We start from the raw sequence: 23,328 nt of genomic DNA, 5'->3' as shown, positions 1-23,328 counted from the left end.
GTAGTTGAAGCCTTGAAGGCCTAGGTAGCTAAACGTCTTTGGGGGACACCAAAAAACCACTGCCTACCAGTATGGCTCCCTTAGACTTAGATGGTTTGTTCCAATTTTCCACGTGCATTTCGTCATGTTTCCATTGTTCCATTGCTTCTGTGATTTTTACAGGCTCTTCCCCCCCCCCCCTTTTTTTTTCTTCCCAGTGATTACCGGTACGTGGCCGCTGCGCTTGCTGTCATGAGAAACGTGACCCAGCAGATCAACGAGCGGAAGAGGAGACTGGAGAACATAGACAAGATCGCTCAGTGGCAGGCATCCGTCCTCGATTGGGAGGTAGGCGGCCCTCCTTCCAATATTTCGCTTCTGCCTGTGGCTCAGTGCAAGACTTCAGAGCAGATCAGGTTTTCCTTTCCTGACAGCTGACCTCTGGGGATTTATGTAGTCATTTGCATAGGTAATTTATGCCCTGCATTTTCATTAGGGAATGGCTTTCCCACCCTCTCCAAGTCATGTTGCTTTGATATCTGCATTGTAGACATTTTTAGGGAGGGCCATTGCTCATTAGGAAACTCAGGGGTTTCTTTAGCTCAAGGCCTCCCTTCCCCGTTGAGTCCACTGTGATTAAGTTAACTTGGGCAGATGCGTGTGAAACTCCTGCGATGCGCTGATGTTGGATGAGCCTCATCTTTGGTTAGTTACAGCTACTACAGTTAAAACACTTAGGGTTCTTTTCCTATTTCCTTCCTTGAACTTTCACACGTAATTATCTAAATTGTCGTTGCATTTAGAGCCTCTCTTTTCCCGGGAATTAAATGCTGTACAGGAGAGATCTCCTCCTCGTTTTATTCCTACAACACTCCCACGAAGACAGATGAACTGAGAAGCTGTATCTGGTCAGCTGTCTTAGTCATAACACTATTAATAACTCTTTCTCAGGGGAGAGGCTAAGAATTGGACTTCAGTGATTTATTTGATTTTTATTTGGTTTTGGTTGAGAGCATCTTTTCAGAAGCCTGTCTTTGTGGCTTGTGTACCATGGTTTTTTTTTATTATTATTATAGGTAGTTCTCGAATTACAACAGTTCATTTAGTGACCAGTCAAAGTTACATCACTGAAAAAAGGACTTATAACCATTTTTCACACTTACGTCCGTTGCAGCATCCCCAGAGTCACGTGATCAAAATTCAGATGCTTGGCAACTGACTCACATTTATGATGTGGTTGCAGTGTCCTGGGGTCACGTGATCCCCTTTTGTGATTTTCTGACAAGCAAAGTCAATGGGGAAGCCAGATACACTTAACAAACATGTTACTGCAATGATTCATTTAACAACCGTGGCATGAAAGGTCATAAAATGAGGCAAAACTCACAACAAAAGTCTCATTTAGCAACAGAAATTTTGGGCCCAATTGTGGTCATAGGTCGAGGTCTACCTGTACACTGCACAATCAGCCAGATGTTTAGACTGGATTTGGCATTTTTGGTCTACCTATCGAGTCCTTCCCAAGGACTTAGGATAGGCAGATGTTCTTGTTTCATGATGTCAAAGGTCTCATCATCACAGGATGTAAGCTGTTCTGACTCAAGCTGCCTTTTGCAATTGTTGGCTGGCGATTTTGTCAATACCGATGGTATTCAAATGATGTTGCAGATATTTTGAGATTGCACCTGGCATCTATGACTATTGGGACTACTACTACTACTATTATTATTATTGGTTAATCTTTAGTGAGATTCACAGCCTTTGAGGCTGGTTAATAGCTCAGCAGCTCGAGTCCTAACCAAGGACCTAGGAACTGTTAAGGTATCGTCGGAGGATGTAAGCTGTTCTGAGTAAGGTGGTTTTTTTGTAGAGTCAAAATGTTCAAGTCCGGCAATTTTAGAATTTCTAAATAGCGGGGTAGCCCTTTGGGTATTGCTCCGAGGGCTCCAATTACAATCGGGACAACACACAATTTCTTTTTCCACAGTCGCTCAACTTCAATTTGTAAGTCCCGGTACTTGGTGATTTTTTCTTGCTGCTTATCTTCAATTCATGCATCACCAGGTATTGCAATGTCAATGAACCATACTATTATTATTATTATTATTATTATTATTATTATTATTATTATTAATAATAATAATAATAATAATAATAATAATATTAATATTAATATTAATGTAAAATGAAAATAAAAATAGTGAGAAAGTGGAAAAAGAGAAGAGGGGAAAAAAAGGAAAAAAGGAAAAAATGGGTAAGAGAGGAGACAAAAAAGCATTGACTTCCAATATGTTTCAGTGCAGTAAAATAAAAATAATTTTTTTACTTAACTTAATAACTACTAGCTATTTTTTTTAACAAGCTAGTTTAATCAGCAAAACCAAAGTCAATATTTCATTTTTTTTTCTATCTTAAGCACAATATCCAGAAAGGGCTTCCAAGTAGAGACAAAACTGGATCGTTTCTTTTCGCTACTTAAAGCAGTTAATTTTGCTCTTTCTGCTCCTTTTTCTGTCCATTCGTCTTTCGTGGGGTTTGTGTCTCTCTGCTGATAGCATTTAATGTAACCTAAACTGTGCTTAACGGAAGCTACATTTGTGGACACGTGACTTGAACCACTGATGTATTGATCTTCATAGTGATTAATTAACTTGATTTCTATATTACTGTTCTCTTGTTGCAGTAAAGACAATTAGCCATTTATAAGTTAGGACACAAATCTTATCATGGTCTACTAAAATGCTGAGATGTAATCTCCACGCTCTCCTCTGGATACACCTAATTTGGGCAATTTCTCTATATTAAAAAAAAAAAAATCTCCTAATGTGATTCTGTTTTAGCCAAGTCATTAGCTGAAACATTTGCAGGCACGTTTCTAGTGTTTGAAATATACTTGTCTCTTGTGAGCCGTACACGAAGTATTTATTCCAAAGATTATTGGAAGTTCACTTCCTTCTATCCAGGACGTGGCATATAACCCCGTTTGACCAGAGTCCGCAGGGTTGAATGGGGCAGAACGGGACAAATCGCCATGGCCAACTTGCTGCAATACAACCCAATATATTTTATATGTTTTAATTTTTGTCATTCACTTTTCATTTTGTCCCTCCTTCAGCATCCTTTCTTTAATTATTCTATTCCACTATTTCTTCGATATTAGTGTAACTCTTGTCCCGCAGTGAGTTAACCATTATGGCGAGTTGTTCACAGCAAGTTGACTGCGGTGATTTGTCCATGGCAGGTTGGCCTTGGCAAATTGTCATAGACCCCGTCTGGGATGCTACACATCTTCATTATTATTATTATTATTATTATTATTATTATTATTATTATTATTATTATTTATTGAATTTGTATACCGCCCTACTCCCGAAGGACTCAGGGCGGTGAACAGCCAAATAAAATACATATAATACAAATGTTAAAAAACCATTAAAATACAATTAAATAATTAGCCTGGAAAACAAAATTTAAAACACCCCAAATTCATAAGACAAATTTAAAATTTAAAATTTTTAAAATTTTAAAAACAGTTTAGAGAGGTTAGGCCAGGCCGGCCTGCTGGAAAAGAAATGTTTTGATGGTACGGCAGAAAGCGCGCAGGTCCGGGATCCTCCGTATCTCCGGGGGGAGCTCGTTCCAGATGGTGGGTGCCCCCACAGAGAAGGCTCTCCCCCTGGGGGCCACCAGTCAACACTGTTTGGCCGACGGCATCCTGAGGAGCCCCTCTCTATGGGAGCGTACTGGTCGGTGAGAGGCTACTGGTGGCAGAAGGCAGTCTCGTAGATACCCCTGTCCTAAGCCGTGATTGGTTTCCTTCGTTACCTTCTGGGAAGGGGCTTCAGAGTATCCAAAGCAGAGCAACTACAGGAGTCTGGAATAGCTTTGTACCATAGAGTATCAACCCTGTTAACTCTCGTCTCTTTTTTCTGCTATGTATTCAAAATGGACTATGATTAATATATATGTGTGTGTGTGTATTAATATACACAGCATATCTATATGTGTAGGTGTGTATTGAGAATAGGCATCAGAATTTCATTTTTAATATATGCTTTATGTGTACACAGAAAAAATTACAATAAGCGTTATCTTATCTATCTTATCTTATTTTAGTCCAGACTGGACTGTCTGTCTTTTTGTGATTTAAACACAAATCCACAAATCAAAGAGGGAAAACCCTTATTAAAGAATTGCTGAGTTAAATCACATCTTATTCTCACAATCCAATCCCCAACACATTTTTACTTAAGTCTAGTGTAGTAAATGGTTTAATGAATATATCAGAGCTATGCTATAGTCAGGCAAAATTAGCTGTCTCATTTCCAGAGAGATGAAATGGCCCTTGTTTTATTTCTTGTTGCACTTCTAATATGTAAATAATATCACATGTTTATCAGGGTTCAATCAGCCAGGAACCTAAGATAATACAACTTCTCTCGCAAATTGTAGAATATTCTTATCCTAAACATCTTTTCCAATGTATGCATTCTTGAAATAGTTTTTTTTAAGGTGAAACCTTATTCCCTAATATTTTCTTTCAGATATTCCTTATTTCAAAAGAGTAGTGGCTTTGTTGTTCAAGTTCTACACAGAATTAAAACTAATGTGAAATAAATATTTTATTTGGATATTTGTTAGTTGTGCATGGCCACCTAATTAAATTAAGAGATGTGATTGATGGGGATTGGTGGGAGGAACTGAAATTGGTGGGAGGGGGAGTTTAGGTGGGGCACACATGATTAATTATCTTTTCTTTCTGTTCTTTCCTTACTCCTTTGCATGTTTTAATGCAAATAAGGAATTCTTTTCTTAATGGAGATTAGCTAAATGTCTTGGTTGTTGAGACTTGTTAATTCTTTAATATTCACCAGAGCATGATATATGGATATATAACTTGAGAACAAATGGAGAAGGACAGGACTAGTTATATTAAATTAATTATGGATTATTACTTCTTTAAAGGAGCAGCACTAGAAACAAGTTAGTCAGGCATACGTTAGCTTCCTTCTGCTGTTTGCAGGGAACTAATGTAAGATACTACTTAAGAACAAAACAGAACAAATCAACAGAGTTGGAAGGACCATGGAGGTCTTACCTTGGAGGCAAGCTGTTCTACTGATTAATTGTTCTCGCTGTCAGGAAAATTCTCCTTAGTTCTAGGTTGCTTCTCTCCTTGATTAGTTTCCATCCATTGCTTCTTATCTTGCCTTCTGGTGCTTTGGAAAATAGGCTAACCTAAAATAGAACAGAGAATAATAGTTGGAAGGGGTCTTGCAGGCTCTCCAGTCCAACCCCCTGCACAGACAAATGGTTTTAGATAAATGGTTGTCCAGTCTCTTTTTAAAAGCCTCCAAGTGATGGAGGGAAGCACCCACAACTTCTGGAGACAAGCTGTTCCACTGATTAATTGTTCTCACTGTCAGGAAATTTCTCCTTAGTTTTAGGTTGCTTCTCTCCTTGATTAGTTTCTACCCATTGCTTCTTGTCTTGCCTTCTGAGTGCTTTGGAGAATAGGTTGTCCCCCTCTTCTTTGTGGCAGCCCCTCAAATATTGGAAAACTGCTATCATGTCACCCCTAGTCCTTCTTTTCACTAAACTAAACATACCCAATTCCTGCAACCGTTCTTCATATGTTTTAGCTTCCAGGCCCCTAACCATCCTTCTTGCTCTTCTCTGCATTCTCTCCAGAGTCTCAATGTCTTTTTTTTTAATAATACAATAGAAAAACCTCTCAATTGTATATCATCTTAGGTTAAGAAAAGAATAGCACCGAGATACTTAGTATTCATGAGAAGATGGAAAGTTGCAAGTTGACCTTTGAGCTGGATCAATAACTATTTTAGTCCCGTCATCATTAATACTGTGAGAGGTTGGTTTTTAGAGCTATGGCACCCATCCAACTATGCAGAGGTGTCCCCACCCTCCTTTCTCCTGCCTTATTTAACAATTCAAAGCTACCAATCGAAGCCACCTCTGGGAGAAAAAGAAGCAGCTGCATTATGGAAATGAGTGGAGATGAGATTAACCAGAATTCTCCATTGAAACAGGAATAGTTCAATATAATTTTGGCTCTGGAATTTTAGGGCATAGTTGGCTGTACAGTTGTAGCTTCCAAGAAATGTTCAGTTGCTAGTAGAAATAAGTAATTTTCGGTTGGGATGGATCAACTGACAGCAGCTGCCTTGGAAATGGATTGGGGCAACCCAGTCAGGGAAGTTGTCTCCTTTTTAGGGAATTGTGTGTTGGGCCCCAAACCAAGAATGGCACATGGCAGTTCTTCCAAGCTCAGTTCTTTATTGTTTCAGACACAGACAAAATCTTGCCAGACAGTGGAGTCCACTATCTGCAAGTGCAATATACTGTATGGGCTATTATGCAGGGACTGTCTTTACCCTCTTTCTCTCACATATGATCACTGGACTGAGTTGCCTCTTATTCCTTTGGAATAAATCCCCTTCCTCCTGGGAATCCACCTCCTCACTACATTCCATCACAACACTTATGACTTCACCTCCCTCAGCCACCAGGTGTGGGCTTCAACTCCCAGAATTCCACAGTTGCCATCTGTCACGTCCCAAACCAGGAACCATCTTTCCAAGATGGGTTATTTATTGTTTTCACACCTGTAGACCAAATCTTGCCAGAAATACTCTGGGATCTAATGGGAGGGACTGTCTTCACCCTCTTTCTCTCACACATGTGATCTCTGGGCTGAGTTGCCTCTTCCTCCTCTGGAATAAATCGCCCTCCCTGGTGGGGATCCACTTCCGTACTACATTCTATCATGTTGAGTTTCCATAGGAAAGCATCTACTGTCCTATTACAACTTCCTACATAAAATATATGTCCATAATCTCCTTAAGAGTTATCTTTTTATAGTCCATCTGTATCCTGTTTGCTTGGTAGCAGGATGACCCTAAACCTTCTGGGCAAAGGCAGACTTTTCATAGAGCAAATTGAAAGAAAACTGGAATTGAAGCCGTTCCCCTCTCCCCTGCCCCCTTGTTGAGAAGGCAGTTTTCCCTATTTTTATCTCTGACTTCCATTCCAGACCATTGTGTTGCTGACGCTCCACATCTGGACAAATTCTGGGGTTACCATAATCCTATTATGCCCACCCAAACTCACATCTCTTTGGCTGTGAATATGTTCAAAATCTGAAGTCAGAACAAGACATGTAACCTCTTTGTGTCAACTCCAGTATGAAGAGAGGCCTTGGAGTTGAAGACGGTCCCATTAATCTGAGGATTTGAAAATTAAATTTTCTGCTGGGATATCCGGATAGGGTCTATTTCCTAAAACAGGAATGGGAACCCAGTTTATCTTCCCTTAGCCTTTTTGAGTTTTTAACAGTGACCGAGGTGGCAAAAGGGAGAAGAGGCCTAAAAGAGAGACCTTCAGGTTCATAACAAACAAAACAAAAAAGTTGCTGGTAGGTTTGGTTGGAACTCTCCCAACAAGGGCAGTGGAATAACAGAGCAGTACTCTGTTATTCTATTATCAGCAAGACCAGTGCCATGTATATATGCATGTATGTACTGTATATACATAAGTATGTATGCATTATTGTTTCAGCCAGGGTTTTTCCTACGTAAATCAAGATGTTTATACAGCCATAGTTCAGTGAAATCCCAATTCAAAAAAAGAACAGAATAAGTATTTGACCGTTACAGGGAGGAGTCATAAGATGAGGGTGTGGCTAACTGATGAAGACAAATAAGTCAGAAATAGATCTATTTTAGTCTCCCTTAAGTCTTACAACGGACAACAAAATGCTGGTTAATATCTGATAAAGCCTAGAAAATAGTGAATTGGGATTTCACTGAACTATGGCTATATAAACATCTTGATTTACGTAGGAAAAACCCTGGCTGAAACAATAATGCACATATAGACCTACGAAAAAAGAACAGAATAAGTATGTGTGTATGTACAGACTGTATGTATGCATTCATTCATTCATTTATTTGTTCTTCCCATCCACAAAAATGTGTCAGTTCTCACAAGCTAGAAATTTAAAATAATACCAAAGCTACAAACATAACCTGCATGCAGAGGGTCAGTTCCACCATAGGGCAGAGCAGAATGTTTGGCTCTTGGTCCTAAGGCTGGAAAACAGCAAGCAACAATGATGCCCAGTGCTGTGTGCCCCAAGTGGTTTGGGGTGCTCCCCCCTAAGTTGGTCCATTGCCAGAGTGGAAGTGAAGTTGAGCCTAGCCAACTTCTGCAGTAGAAATAAGTGTGGTCTTACCAAGGCATTATAAAGCGATACTAAAATTTCATTCTTGCTCTTGATTCTATCCCTCTGTTAATCCAGATGTGTGTCTTCTCATCTAGAGTAGCATTTCTCATTGTTGGCAACTTCTATGTGCTCCCCTCCCAGCATTCTAGAAGTCCAGCTCCACATATCTTAAAGTTGCCAATGTTGACGCTTCCCTTGATGAATTGGCTTGTCTGAAAGAAACACAAAGATACATTACAAGCTTATTTTCCTAGCCACTTCTTATGCTCATTTTCATTGTTGAGTCTTCTTGGTAAGAAAGCCACTGAGATATTTTTCCGCTGGCCATTGTTCCTTTCTTCTGATTAGCACATCTAATTAGTATGACATGACCCCTCTGTATTACATCCTAATTCACTTCTATATTCTCATTCTCTAAGTGGTTTTTTGGCATGTCCCGATATTATCAGATTCTAGGAAAATGACTAACTGTACAGAAATGTAATTGGTGCTGTCCCTTTAAATTGCTTCTGTCTCCCACTTCTTTTAGTTATTTGTGACGCCTCTAATGAAAACCTCTGTGCTGTTAATTATGTAACATACGGGAGAGCAATGCCGCATCATTAAATCCAGAGGTCAGCGTGAATAAAAATGTGATACACGCAGCCAACATCCTGTTTTTCAACACTCAAGCAGCGTGATGAGATAGGACCCCCGGGGTGGTGGGGAAAGGAGGGGAGGGGGAAAACAGCCTTGCTACCCCTCCCCAACCTACTGCCAGAAGCAGAATGAAAAAGAGAGGGGTTGTTGCTCCATCCCTCTTCTTTTCATTCTGCTCTTTCTGTCACCTGGAACGTTAATCAAGTAATCAACCATACATTAGCTCACAAGAGCTCCAGTGATGGAAAACATTTGCTTTGCAGAATAATACAACCCAAAGCAAGGCTTCCTGGTTCCAAGCAACCTGGTCCCTCTGAGGAGGGGGAACAACAGCTTTGCAGGTGTTTTTTGCACAAGAAACTTGGTAATCCATGACACTGATTTGGAGAATTCACTCTTGTGGAGTCCTTTTTCCCCTCATCTGGATCATTATCTGAGGCTGTAGAGGTGAGGAAGACTTATTTCCATTGCTTACATCCTGGAAGAAAAATTAGGGGCTCATGATCAAGAGAAAGACCCCTAGAGATGATTGTATAGTCATTGAATTATAAGATTATAATTATAATTAGAAGACCTTGGAGGGCTTCTATTCCAATCTCCTCTCCAAGGCAGAAGTCCTTAAACTGTCCCAGACAATAAGGGAAGCAGTGGAAGAGCCTGGGGCAGAGTTAAAATTGGATTATCCTAGAATCCCTATATTGTTACAAGTGGACTTAAACCACCACCACCCCTTGAATTCTACTCCCCTTATCTAGCTCCAAGCAGGTGCTGACTACTGGATGAGAAGATTATTCCTCTGGGTAGGTTTTTAGCAATAAACCAGTTTAATTCACATGTGGGCCTGGTCTTTTGCATCTGACATGGACAATCTTGAAAACCACCACTGAGGGAGTATCCACAATTGCAGGAATCAAGTTGTTCCATTGAGTAATCATTGTTGCTGTCAATGATTACATAGTCATTTGCACTCATTCTGGAGCGAGCTAGGTGAGTTTGGTTGGAGAGTCACTTTCAAGAGGCCCATTTAGAAGGTGGAGGTTTAGCCTAAAGGCTGAGCCAGACAGAAGCCTGCAAAGTTTAATTTTGATCTTCTGAGCAACAAGTGAGAAGACATCAGGGGTGAAATCCAGCAGGTTCTGACAGGTTCTGGACAACTGGTAGTGGAAATTTTGAGCAGTTCAGAGAACAGGTAGTAGAAATTTTGAGTAGTTTGGAGAACCAGCAAATACCACCCCTGGCTGGCCCCAGAGTGGGGTGGAATGGAGATTTTGCAATATCCTTCCCCCAGGTGTGGGATGGGAATGGAGATTTTGCAATATCCTTCCCCCAGAAGTGGGGAGGGAATGGGGATTTTGCAGTATCCTTCTCCTGGAGTGGAGTGGGAATGGAGATTTTGCAGTATCCTTCCCCTGCCACACTAACCAAGCCATGCCCACCAAGCCACACCACATCCACCAAGCCACGCCCCCAGAACTGGTAGTAAAAAAAATTGGATTTCACCACTGGAAGACATCCATTATCTTCAGGTTGTGGGGGAGGGACCTTTAGGCTTTGCGTAGAGGATGTAGTTGTTAGGGCTCAATCTAGCATTGAGGCCCCCTCCCAGGACTACAGAAGCATTTGGATTCATCAACATTACATCAGTAGCAGATGTTTCCCATTCAGTTCAGTGATCTGGGCTTTCTGTCTCATTGGGCGCAAATAAGAATTTATTATCAGCAGGGTACCATAATTAAATTAGAGTAACACCACTATGGTGTCTGTCTTGAGTGGATGGTTTGTGATCACTAGGAGGCTTGAAGCTGGACAGATGCCCTCAGCAAAGTTGCTGATCTTTAGAGCCTCTTTGAACTTGATTTCTCCTTTGAGTCTCTCCTTTGATGTCCAAGGAAGATATTGCTTCAAGGAGGATGAGCATTGCTCTTCAGACACAGATGATCCATCTGAAACTGTGCAAGATTTAGATGCATCTGTTTAAGGGCTACTGGTGATTCATTGCCCCTGAAATAACTTGTTATTTTAACAAGACTAACCACTAGTATATAAAATGAGAGCTAACACCACTCCCTTCTAACACTGATGATGTTACCTAGTTTGGTAATGAAATGTCTGCAAGAAAACAACCAAGCTCAGAAGGCACCAAGGACCCCACAGCATTGGAGTGTTGTTTACCAACCATTGCAGACATGTCAATTTCTTCCTCCGTCACAATGAAATGCCCAAAGTCAATATTATATCATTTTCTTCTGTGTGTTCTTGTTTTTTTCTAGCAGTTATCCCTGAGGGCCACACACATCTACTTGGCACTCATTGGGGAAAGTTATTCTTAGATGTATACATTTGCATATTCCTCACTGCTGTGGAGTCAGTGGGATTTTGCCATTCACTACCACTAATAATAATCTTTAACTGCGTCACCATCACAGTAGCATTCTCAGGTTTCCTTTATGGTGGCGTTGAAAGAATCCAGGACTGCTTCCCTAGGGAAATAAGGAGATTTCACATAGCATCTGATATCTGGGTCAAAGAGAGAAAGTACTGGGTATTTTAGCAGCTTGCTTCTAAATTGGTTGTGCTTGGAGATGAACTCTGGATGGGGATGGACTGGATCTTTTGGCAGCTTTTGATTCCAAGGACCATGGATTCTTCTGGAGCCGCTTCAGAAACAGAGAGGAGAGGACTCTGTTTTGCAGTGTTTTTTTCTCCTTCTTTCATGGCTAATTCCAGGAAACGTTAGTGTGGGAGAAGATGAGAGGTCCAGCCTTAGACCTTCTTCTGTGTGGTACCTGAGTATTTGGGTCTCTCATTGCTCTTCTTTAACATCTACCTGAAAGTTTTGGGTGAGATCATTTGGCAGGATGGGATGCAGCACTATTATCATCTGTATGATGCGCACTAGCACATCTCCACCCCTGGCCAGGCAGGCATTGCTCTTCAGATGTTGATTAGTATCTAGAGCAGGGAGCTCCAGGCCATGGCCTACTACTGGCCACATGAGCCATGAGCAAGCATGTGTGCAAAGCTCCAATTGCACAAGTGGCGGGCAAGTGCGTGCAAAACTCCATTCGAGCAAATGGAGCTTCGCACATGAGCGCAGGCAACCTCCACAAGTGCCCGCTGATAATTCCAATGGAGCTGTGTGCACACACATGCGCCTACTACTCACATGCCCCCCCCCTTGCACCGCGCTGGGTCGCCAAGGTGGAAAAGTTGGGAACCGCTGGTCTAGAAGATATGGGAATCAAGATGGGAGGAACTGTCTCCAACTCAATGCTAGCTTGATGGATTGACTTGGGGTCTTTGGTCTCCCTTGATCCTGAGAGATTCATCTCTGACTCTCAATGGGAGAGTGCTCCCCTGAACCTGGTATGCAATTTAGAGTCCCCATGGATTCACTACTCTTGCTGAAGAAACAGGTAGCTATCCTAGCTAGGTGGACCTTTACACAGATCACAGATTGTGCACCAGTTGTGCCCATTTCTGGATAAGGAGGCCTTGTTCATTGTCACTCATGCCTTGATGACTTCCTGGTTGCATTACTGAAATATGCTCTACCTGGGGCTGGCCTTGAAGACCATCCAGAAATTACAATTGGTCCAGAATGCAGCAGCTTGCTGCTGTTGAATTGTACTGGCTGCCAGTCCAACCCATAGGCATTGGAATTAGGTAAGGCTGGAGCTCAGTGACTGTGATATTTTTTTAGCTATTGGGGAGTGTTAATTTAGAGCCTAAGAATTGGTTTTTTGTTTTTATTTATTTAGGAATGTTGTTTTGTATTAGCTTTGTTTTTTAATGTTCTTATCACTGCTGCTGTGAGCTGCCCAGAGTTATGGCACATAAGATGAGCAGTTCTCTAAGTCTCTTAAATAAATGGACAATCCAGGTTCTTCTGCCTTCTGTTTGTCCTTAAATGAACTCTGGTTATCTCTAGCTTCTGAAACACTGCATAAGAGTCCTTATTTAAAAGATACTGAAAAACAAGCAGTGACGACCGGATTGTCTCCTTCTTTTAGGGGCTCAGCAGAGCTGCCTTTAATTCACACAATTGTGAATTAAAACTGTCTTGAAAGTCAAATAAATCACCTCTGGTGTGAATTTGGTTCCTATATTAAGTCAGCTGAAAGGATATGATGGAACTAAAAGACAAAGTGAGATCCAATTATAAGAGACTACAGAGTTATGACAGAGCTTTTCAGCACCTTGGACAGATCATTTTGATACAGTTGTGTCAGCAACATAATTTGCCTTATGAAGGCTCCCTTATTCCACTCTCTGAAGATTTAACTATGTCTATGGCCACTCATAAAGTAGAAGACGATCTTTAGATGCTTTCTAAATTTGATAAATATGTTAGAGTCAGGTCCATGGCTTGAATGATCCTTACTAGACATCGGTTCACTAGGTGATTTTATTTTTCTTTATTAAATTTAAATGCTGCCCGTCTGACTAATAGCAACTCTGTTACTTTCCCCCCTAGTGTCCTCAGGGTCATAAATAGGGTCAAGGTTAGACAATGTGGTAGTCAGGTTACATCTGGACAATGACCATAATTGGACCATAAAAGGAGTCCAATGGTGGTGCTGTGTTAGAATATAGTATTGCAGGCTAACTCTGTATTCCACTGTCAGCAATTCAATTCTGACCTTAGCCTTCCATCCTTCTGAGGTCCTAGGAAATGCTGTCTCTGTAAACAACTTAGAGAGGGCTGTAAAACACTATGAAGCGGTATATAAATCTAAGTGCTATTGCTATAAACAGGTTTGGTTTCATTGATGGATGAGTTCCTATGGCTTGCTAAATCCTAAATTGGGATTATGCATGCATAATTGCTATATTCATATAATAGGGTATACCCCAGACAGATAAATATTATTATAGCTTATTATGGTGGCTTGATTTAAACAATTTAAAACAATAAGTACAGTCCCCCTGCCCCAAACGCTGTGACACAAACTGATTTTAACCTAGTTTAGTAAATGGCATCAATCCAATCATTCTGCATGTTTTGGGTAAAGGAAATGTCTGGTGTAAAAATTCATTACAGTGAATGCAGATGTCATTATTTGCATGCTAATGACATCAGTGTCTTGTACCTGCTTCATTTGGGGAATGTTTCTGTGAGTATCATACACATGGTACCTATTTACACTGTGTGTGTGTGTGTGCATGTGTGTCTGTGTGTGACTGTGTGTTGAAACAGGGATCTACTGCACTAGATGGGACCTGAGGGGCATACTTTGCAAAGAGACAGTCCAACGCATAGTGGCAGATGTAAGATGCAGGCATACATTGGACAGCACAATCTAGTAGCTAGTATTGTGGATGGGAATATCTACACAATGTATGGGCTAGACTCTCTCTGGATCTGGATGGGAGACCTCATAGAAGGTGGTGAAGAATAAGAGGGCTATGATCCTGTACGATTTCCAGATCTAAATGGACAGGCAGGTACTGTCAATCACAAAGAACATCATGGTAGTAGACAAAGACCCGAAGTCAGCGGTGGTGATAGCAGTGCCAAGTGGCAGCAACATCAGGAAGAAGAAGTATGAGAAACTGGAAAAGTACCAGGGCATGCAGGAAGAACTTGGAGGTGATATGGAAAGTAAAGGTCAAAGCAGTAGGTGGAGCACTCGGGGCTGTGGCTCCTAAGCTGGAAGAAGGGCTCCAACAGATCCCAGGAACAACATCAGAACTCTCTGTCCAGAAGAGTTCAGTGCTAGGAACAGCGAAGATCCTGCACTGAACCCACAAACTTCTGGTAGAGATCTTGACATGGAGAAAGACACGGACCACCATAGTAGTGAAAAGGGATTTTATACATCAGTTGGCAGTGTATTTATTTGTAATCAAATACTAGAAGTGTTTGTGTGTGTGTAAGCTTGACAGCATACCTTAAAAGTTACATAGTTCACTGTACTCTCTGTCTCTGTTTTTCTCTCTACACAAACACACACATAATATATATACAGTGTATGTATGTATGTATGTATACAGATAGTCCTCATCTTTCAACAGTTCATTTAGTGACTGTTTAAACTTACAACGGCACTGAAAAATGTGACATTCACATTTTCACAGTTATGACCTTTTCAGCATCTCCATGATCATGTGATCAAAATTCAGATGCTTGGCAACTGGTACATATTTATGACTGTTGCTGTGTCCTAAGGTCATGTCACCTTTTGCCACTTTTTGACAAACAAAGTCAATGGGATAGCCCGATTCACTTAACAACTGGATTACTAATTTGTCAACTGCAATGATTCACTTAACAACCGTAGCAAGAAATGTCATAATATGGGACAAAACACACTTAACAAATGTCTCACAACAGAAATGTTGGGTTCAGCTGTGGTCATAAGTCGAGGACTACCTGTATATGTATGCATGCATGCATGTGCAGTATGTATGAATATGTTGTTACATTCCTCTTATAAAGTCTATAATTATGGTCATCTGTGGGAGGCAGGTGACATCATGTGCATTGTGTCATTGCAGAAATAATACAATGTGACATAATTTCTCATGACATGCATTATACTACAATGGCTTTTACCAAATGCTGATTGCTCTTAATCCAGTAGATGTATTTAAGGGGAATTTTTATAACCTAAAGCTTTCTTTGTTGCTTATTGTTCCTAGAGCATCACAGCCAATATTCAATTTTTAGCACTTTTTTCCATTTATTTTCAACAGCAACACAACCTCAGTGACCCATGAATGCATTAGACCCCTGCTCCCTGGAAGAGCCTCTCTTTTGAAACTAGAAGTGGGTTGTTGTTGTTTTTTTGTAAAAATTACAGCTTAAAATTCTTAAACCAAATTCTGCTGTGAACTTTTCAAGGGAACTTTTTCATAGAGTGAAAATGGAAAAATGAAAACGTAGCTTATTGATGGAAGATTGTAGAAAAATTACAGACTATTTAGAGGTTCAGAATCAAGAATCTCCCATAGAAACGGAGCCTGCTGCAATCTTTAACATCCACCCCCATTCTCACTTCAATATGAAAATGCAGACGGCATCTTTTTCCAAAGATCTCAAGATGCTATGCAAGGTCTTCTGAATGGTACCAGGGCAAATGAGGAAGTTTTGATGTGCATTACAGGTAGTCCTTGATTTATGACCCCAATTGAACCCAACATTTCTGTTGATAAGCAAGACATTTGTTAAGTGAATTTTGTTCCATTTTATGACCTTTCTTATCACATTTGTTAAGTGAACCACTGAAGTAGTAGTAATGGTACTAACTACCATTAGTAACTCGGTTGTTAAGTGAATCTGGCTTCCCAATTGACTTTGCTTGTCATAAAGTCACAAAAGGAGATTACGTGGCCCGGTACACAGCAACCATCATAAATATGAACCAGTTGCCAAGCATCTCAATTTTGATCATGTGACCATGAGGACACTGCAACAGTTGTAAGTGTGAAAAAGGTCATAAGTCATAAGGAGCCTGTGTGGCATAGGAGGCTAATGCCTCCTACTAAGGCAGCATTTAACATCCAGCTGCCTGCAATTACTGCAGGGTTCGAATCTCGCCAAGGCTCAAGGTTGACTCAGCCTTCCATCCTTTCTAAGGTGGGTAAAATGAGGACCCGGTTTGTGGGGGCAATAAGCTGACTTTGTATAAAATATACAAAAGTATGAAGGCTATTGCTTAACGCATTGTAAGCTGCCCTGAGTCTCCGGAGAAGGGCGGCATATAAAAATAAATAAAAAATAAATAAAAATAAATAAGTCACTTTTTTCAGTGCTTTTGTAACTTTAAACAGTCACTAAATGAACTGTTGTAACTCGAGGACTACCTGTATTGGACAAATAGGGGCTGCAAAGGCTTATTTGCAGGATACACTCAGAATGTTGCTGCATTGCAAAATAACTCTGGAAAAAGACCCAGAAGCTACAACACTTGCAGATTTGTGATTATGGATAGCAAAACTTGAGAAAGAAGACAGCTAGTATTTACATGGCTTCTTTTAGGGGAAGGAAATGTAAGATAGGAAGAAAAGTAGGGGTGAGTAAAAGAAAACCACGAAGTGATATGTTCACAGATACAGTTACACCTTTACAGAGGAGAACAATTGCTCAGTTCAGAATCTCAAACGAGAAAGCCTTTGTAGAGGTGAAAATATGCTTAGCAAGCAGCGGCACCTTGCTAACCTTGGCTGATCTCATAAGCCAAACCTGGTTAGGATTTGGGTGGGGGAAACACATGGGAATTCTAGGCCTGTTAGTAGTGAGAAATTGAATGAAGAATAAACCTCAATTTATAGTATTTAATGCTACATAAAGTCAGCTATGATTAGAGCATCATACAGGTAACAAAATAAAATGAGTCAATTGCATGGATGCCATCATCAAGAATTGAGCTTAATTGCTGAGTCTCTTTAACTTTCTAATCTATTATAGAAAACGTTGTGTACGTAGCTAAGAGAGAGAGGCCAGTTCTGAATAAAGCTAACCTAAACGTAGGGACCTTCAAATCTCTTTGCTCTGGTGTTAGGTTTTCAGCCAATCTGATTTCTTACTTTCTACAAAAAGAAAATCAAAATCGAATGGGGACAGTCATATCCGCTGTGGGGTGATTAGTTCTCCTTTCATTTCAGGGAGAGGACATTTTGGATCGCAGCTCTGAGTTGATCTACACGGGAGAGATGTCGTGGATCTATCAGCCTTATGGACGAAGCCAGCAGCGGGTCTTCTTCCTTTTTGATCACCAGATGGTCCTTTGCAAAAAGGTAAGGGCATTTTTGAGTCTCCTCCAGATGAACAGTGAATTTGGGTTTAAGGCAGGGAAAGTCAACCTGTATCCCTAAATTGTACTGGGTCCTGCAACACCCATTTTGCAGCTGCTTTAACAGAACATCAGAATTGGAAGGGACCTTGGAGATCTTCTAGTCTGGCTCCCTGCTCAAGCAGGAGACCCTATATTATTTCAGACAAATGGCTGTCCAGTCTCTTCTTGAAAAGCTCCAGTGATCTCCGTTGCTCTTCTCTGCAAAGTCTCAAGATATTTTCTTATATTGTGGCAATATATAACATCTTGAGCCACTGAAATGGTTCAGCCTCCCCAGGTGGAGCAGACAGGAAACATGACCAGCTGAGCTGATTCTAATTTATTGTAAGGCTACATTAAGAGAATCTTGCAAGTCTGAAAGTATAAATCTTCCCCCGTCTCTTTTACAGTCTGAGAAGTTACTGAGGTTTTTTTCTGAGTTGCTTTCTTTGCCTGTTATGCAGCTCTGAGCTATGGCCTTGTCTCCTACTGTCATTCTCACATACTATTACAAATGGTCCTTGCCAAAGTAGTTAATCCCTCGCAGGCTAATTCCCCTTCTCCAAACATGATCTGAATTAGTGGGGTGATGTTGTGGTGGCCTTATACCACCTTCTGTGATCTTGGGATTTTTTTAATAAAGTGGTTTCCTTCTCCAAAAAGATGCTCATCCATCTTAGATCGAAGACCAGCCTTCCTTCTTGTTGTTCAGTTGCTAAGTCATTTCTGACTCTTCACAACCCCATGGACCATTGCATGCCATGCTCCCCCCGGACCTCCACTGTCTCCTAGAGTTATTGGACACCTTCTGACTTGATGGGCTCATCTTCGAGCATCATGTCTTTTAGCCTTTTGGTACTGGCCATGGGGTTTTCTTGGCAAGAATGCTGGAGTGGGTTGCCATTTCCTTCTCTAGGAAGGAAACATTTTGTCAGAACTCTCCACTATGACCTGTCCATTTTGCGTGGCTCTGCATAGCTTAGCTCATAGCTTCTTTGAGCTGTGCATGCCCCTTCGCCACAGCAAGGCAGCGATCGACAAACGGGTCCAGTCTTTCTTTGAGATACGTTTGAAGCACACATTCATTGTAATTTATAAAGGAAAGTAGGCCACCACACACTGGCTGCTTATTTACTCTCATAAGCCACTTTCTCCAGCAAAAAAAGAAAGGAAGGAAGAGATGGAATGCATGAGTGTCAAATACAAGCTAAAATGTTCAACAATTAGGAAACGTTTGGTTAGACTCTTGCTTGTCTTAAAATTTTAGCAGGTAAATAAAGAGCCTTGGTAGTACAGGGGTTTAAGGCACCCTGTTATTAAGCTGGTTATTAAGACCAGCTGCCTGCAATTACTGCAGGATTCGAATCTCGCCAAGGCTCAAGGTTGACTCAGCCTTCCATCCTTTCTAAGGTAGGTAAATTGAGGACCCAGTTTGTGGGGGCAATAAGCTGACTTTGTATAAATATACAAAAGGATGAAGGCTATTGCTTAACGCATTGTAAGCCGCCCTGAGTCTTCGGAGAAGGGCGGCATATAAATCAAATTAAAAATAAATAAATAAAAAATAACAGCGAATCTTCTCTCTCCATTGCTCTGTCATTGCATGATTGTGACAGAACATGTCCTGAAATATATGTCCTGTAAAGGTATAATCAGAGGTGGGCTTCACATAATTTAACAACCGGTTCGCCCCAGCACCGAAAATGTAGCACATGCTCATTTTGCTCATGCACACACCTTCCATGCACGCGCATGGCCTTTACGCATTCGTTTTGCTTGCACATGCACTTGCATGCATGCACACGGCTTAAAAAACGCAGCTAAATAGGACAGCATAGCACCCGCAGGTCACAATTACCGGTTTGCCTGAACCGGCTGAATCTCATCCCTGGGTATAACGAGAGCATTCAGAAATTTACAGTAAAAAGTTGCAATATCCTCGGTGGTCAAGAATATCTTTCCAATTTTGACATTGAAAGTGCCTCAATTTATGTCACTCTGTCTAGTGTTAGATTTATTTCCAGGTAAATTATTATAAATATGTAACTTAAAAGATTCCTTAAAAGGAAGAAGGGGTGTTTAGATGAGCTAGTCCTGAAATCAATCTCCCCCATGAGTAATTTTCCATTGCACTTGAGTTGTTTTTTCTTGAAGGGCTTTCAAATTTGTATAGATGAAATCAAATTTAGGTGATTCATTTCTGGATTTGTTCTTTAGCAGTGGAGGAAGGAACTGTGATTTCATTGGCAGCAGGTCATATGAGGATACATTAAGTCTATCCCTCACCTCATCAGGTAATCCAAATGAGGCCGAAAGAAATAATGCCTTTTGTGGATCAGCCTTGAAACCCTGTTCTTTGGTGATTCCATCTTTGAGGCTCAAGCTAATTAATCAGAATAAAGCTGGAAGGGACCTTGAGATCTTCTAGTCCAACCCCCTGCTCAGGCAGGAGACCCTGTACCATTTCAGACAAATGGCTTTCCAGTCTCTTCTTAAAAAACCTCCATTGATGTAGCACCCACAACTTCTGAAGGCCAACTGTTCCACTGATGAATTGTTCTTTCTGTCAGGAAATTTCTGCTTGGTTCTAGGTTGCTTCTTTCCTTGATTAGTTTCCATCCATTACTTTTTGTCCTGCTTTCAGGTGCTTTGGAGAATAGGTTGACCCCCCTCGTCTCTGTGGCGGCCCCTCAAATACTGAAACACTGCTATCATGTCAGCCCTAATCCTTCTTTTTCTTTAGACTAGCCAAACCCAATTCCTGCAGCCATACTTCGTATGTTTTAGTCTCCAGGCCTTCAATCATCCGCACTTTTTTCAAAGTCTCAAAATCTTTTTTGTAATGTGGTGAATAAGAACCTGTGTCGTATATCAGAAGCTAAGTGTCTTGGCCTGAGCTGGGCAGTCTGTTTACAAAGCCAAAGTTGGTCCTTTCTGATTATTCAATTAACTCTGATGTTAATTGCCTTGGGTTTCACTCTGCCTCTAGTCCCCATATCTAACTAATACCTGATACCATATCTGTGTATTCAAATGACTCATTCACCCTGGTGTACATGCTGTCTGTGTGACACAAAGAGAAAAGCTGGATACAGGTAGTCCTCGACTTACAACAGTTCATTCAGTGACCATTCGAAGTGACAACAGCACTGAAAGAAGTGACTTATGACCGCTTTTCACACTTACAACCATTGCATGGTCACATGATCAAAATTCAGATGCTTGGCAACTGACTCCTATTTATGATGCCCGCAGTGTCGCAAGATTCAGTGATCCTCTTTTGCAACCTTCTGACAAGCAAAGTCAATGAGGAAGCCAGATTTGCTTAATAACCATGTTACTAACTTTTAAGAGCTGCCATGATTCACTTAACAGTGGCAAGCAAGGTCAGAAAATGGGGCCAAGCTCATTAAAAAATGTCTCACTTAGCAACATAAATGTTTGGCTCAATTGTGGTCGTAAGTCGAAGGCTATTTGTTGCAAGCCATTATAATAACAGCTTGTGTGATTTTAATAGATGTGGCATTTTTACTGGTTTATCAGTAAAAAAATTCCTTTTGGCTAGGTATTTGATTTATAGCATTCCAAAATGCTAAAGTGGGTGCTTTTGAATTCGGTCACTTCCCCAGTGTTTTGGATTTAAATCTTCACATGGCATCATGCAGTTAGTCTTGGGCTTTTCATTCCTGAAATGTATTTACATTTTTTGCCGTCTCTCCATTTCAACTTTCAAGGGAGCATCGATAAAACAGAATAAAATCAGACTTGGTAAAATCTATTTTATGTAGTGTTGCTATGAATCTCTAGAGCTGGGTCTATACATCAATATGATTGCAGCTTAAAGGGGAATAAAGATGCAGAGGAAATGCAGATTGTGACAAATTGCACAACTTGAAATTTTAGAATTCATTAAAGATGTCCTCTTGTTTAGACCAACAGTGGGTTGTGTGATAGAGTGAACTTATAGCTAAAATAAAGATAAGGGTGATGTAGAAGCATCTGTCCCTATTTCAGTTTTCAACTCAGCTGTTACGTAGATCAGGTGTTATACTATGATACCTTGACACAATAATATCACAGATCAGCATTAATCAGAGAATCAAATGATCCCATAAAGCAGTGGTAGGTTTGAGAGATTATGAGAGAAAACAAGAAATCCAAGAGTCAATTTGAAACAGTGGTTAAAGGCACCGGACTAAAAACTGGGAGACCATTTGCTGAGAAAATTGCAGGGACTAATCCAGGCAGTCACCAGAAGCCATGAGTGATTTTAAGAGGGAGGGAGGGAGGGAGGGAGGGAGGGAGGGAGGGAGGAAGGAAGGAAGGAAGGAAGGAAGGAAGGAAGGAAGGAAGGAAGGAAGGAAAGATAAAGAGATGGAAAGAAGGAAGGAAAAGATAAAAAGAGATGGGGAGGGAGGGAGGGAGGGAGGAAGGAAGGAAGGAAGGAAGGAAGGAAGGAAGGAAGGAAGGAAGGAAGGAAGGAAGGCAGGCTGGCTATAACCAACAGAGGAAAGGAATTTATTACTAGCTTATCTCATAAATTGAAGCTCAGCCTGAGCTGCAGAAAGGTCAAGAAGAGGACATTTGAGGTGTTGAAAGAAATCCCATCTCAGTAAATTCACTAATAGAAGAGAGCTGAGGTTCCTATTAAAATTTCCAAGATTCCTTATTGTTGTATTTAAACTCCCGATTGAAGTCGGAGTGGCTCGAGCTTTTTTAATCATTCCTTGCATTACTGAGCCTGGCAAAAGTCAGTTGGCTCCAGGCTGGTGGTACATCATGGGGTCTCTAAGAAAAATATCTGTCCAGGGACTGAAATCATTCTTAGAAATAAAACAGATGACAGAGGCCAGTTATTCCTTTTTTAATAAAGAAGTCACATTGGCATCCCAAAGTACCATCATACTTATTCTTTTCACAGCTTTGAAAAATCTTCTCAGGTCTTCTGCATTCTTTTAAAGCAGGGCACAAAAAGCCTTTCAAAAGACTCATTTCCAGCTAGAAAAATAGAAGAAGGAGAAATTCCAGAATTCACCATCAGCAATTTTGAAAAAGCCCCTGAGGAAAGGGTCCTTCTGCATTACTCTACTTGGAATATAAGAGCCAGTCTCGTTTAGTGGTTTAAGGTGCTGGCTCAGAAACCAGGAGACTGTGAGTTCTAGTCCTGCCTTAGTCATGAAAGTAGGTTGTATGACTTTAGGCCAATCACCAGGAGATGGTAAATTCTAGTACAGCCTTAGGTATGTAAGCCAGCTAAGAGACTTTGGGCCACTCACCAGAAAACTAAATTCTAATCCCACTTTAAGCAGGAGTTTGAGTCAATTAACAGAAAATGGTGAGTCCCGCCTTAGACATGAAAGCTGGCTGGGTGACTTTGGACTAATCACCAGGAGACAGTGAGTTCTAGTCCTGGCTTAAACATGAAAGCCAACTCCATGCTTTGGGCCATTCACTCTCTCTTAGCCCAACCCACCTCACAAGATTGTTGTGGGGAAAATAGGAGGAGGAAGGAGTATTAAGCAAATCTCTTAAGTGCATCACATTGCTTGACTAGCTGGTTGACGGCTTTCATTGATGCCAAGAAGTTGGAGAGCAGACAATAAAGCAGATTTTGCAAGAGCAGATTTTGTCTCTGAAAATGGTTTTGGAACATAAGGCTCCCATCTGATTGAGTGTGGGTGTCAG

At 40.9% G+C, this 23,328-nt stretch overlaps 1 protein-coding gene across 6 annotated transcripts in view; it reads left to right on the top strand.

Moving 5' to 3' along the window:
* The window catches only part of ARHGEF9 (Cdc42 guanine nucleotide exchange factor 9), a 262,804-nt gene that overhangs the window by 210,756 nt on the left and 28,720 nt on the right, over positions 1–23,328 (top strand). For all 6 annotated transcript variants that reach the window (XM_087877453.1, XM_034435086.3, XM_034435090.3 and 3 more), the window contains 2 exons: positions 198–327; positions 17,474–17,605. In XM_087877453.1, the coding sequence (XP_087733579.1) occupies positions 198–327; positions 17,474–17,605 (262 nt within the window). The remainder of the gene's footprint in view (positions 1–197; positions 328–17,473; positions 17,606–23,328) is intronic.

Source organism: Pantherophis guttatus, chromosome 12, assembly GCF_059756535.1.
Source record: "Pantherophis guttatus breed Tessera chromosome 12, ASM5975653v1, whole genome shotgun sequence".
NCBI classification, from domain to species: domain Eukaryota; kingdom Metazoa; phylum Chordata; class Lepidosauria; order Squamata; family Colubridae; genus Pantherophis; species Pantherophis guttatus.
The sequence above is the reverse complement of the archived record's forward strand: the minus strand, read 5'-3'. Positions and strand labels throughout refer to the sequence as shown.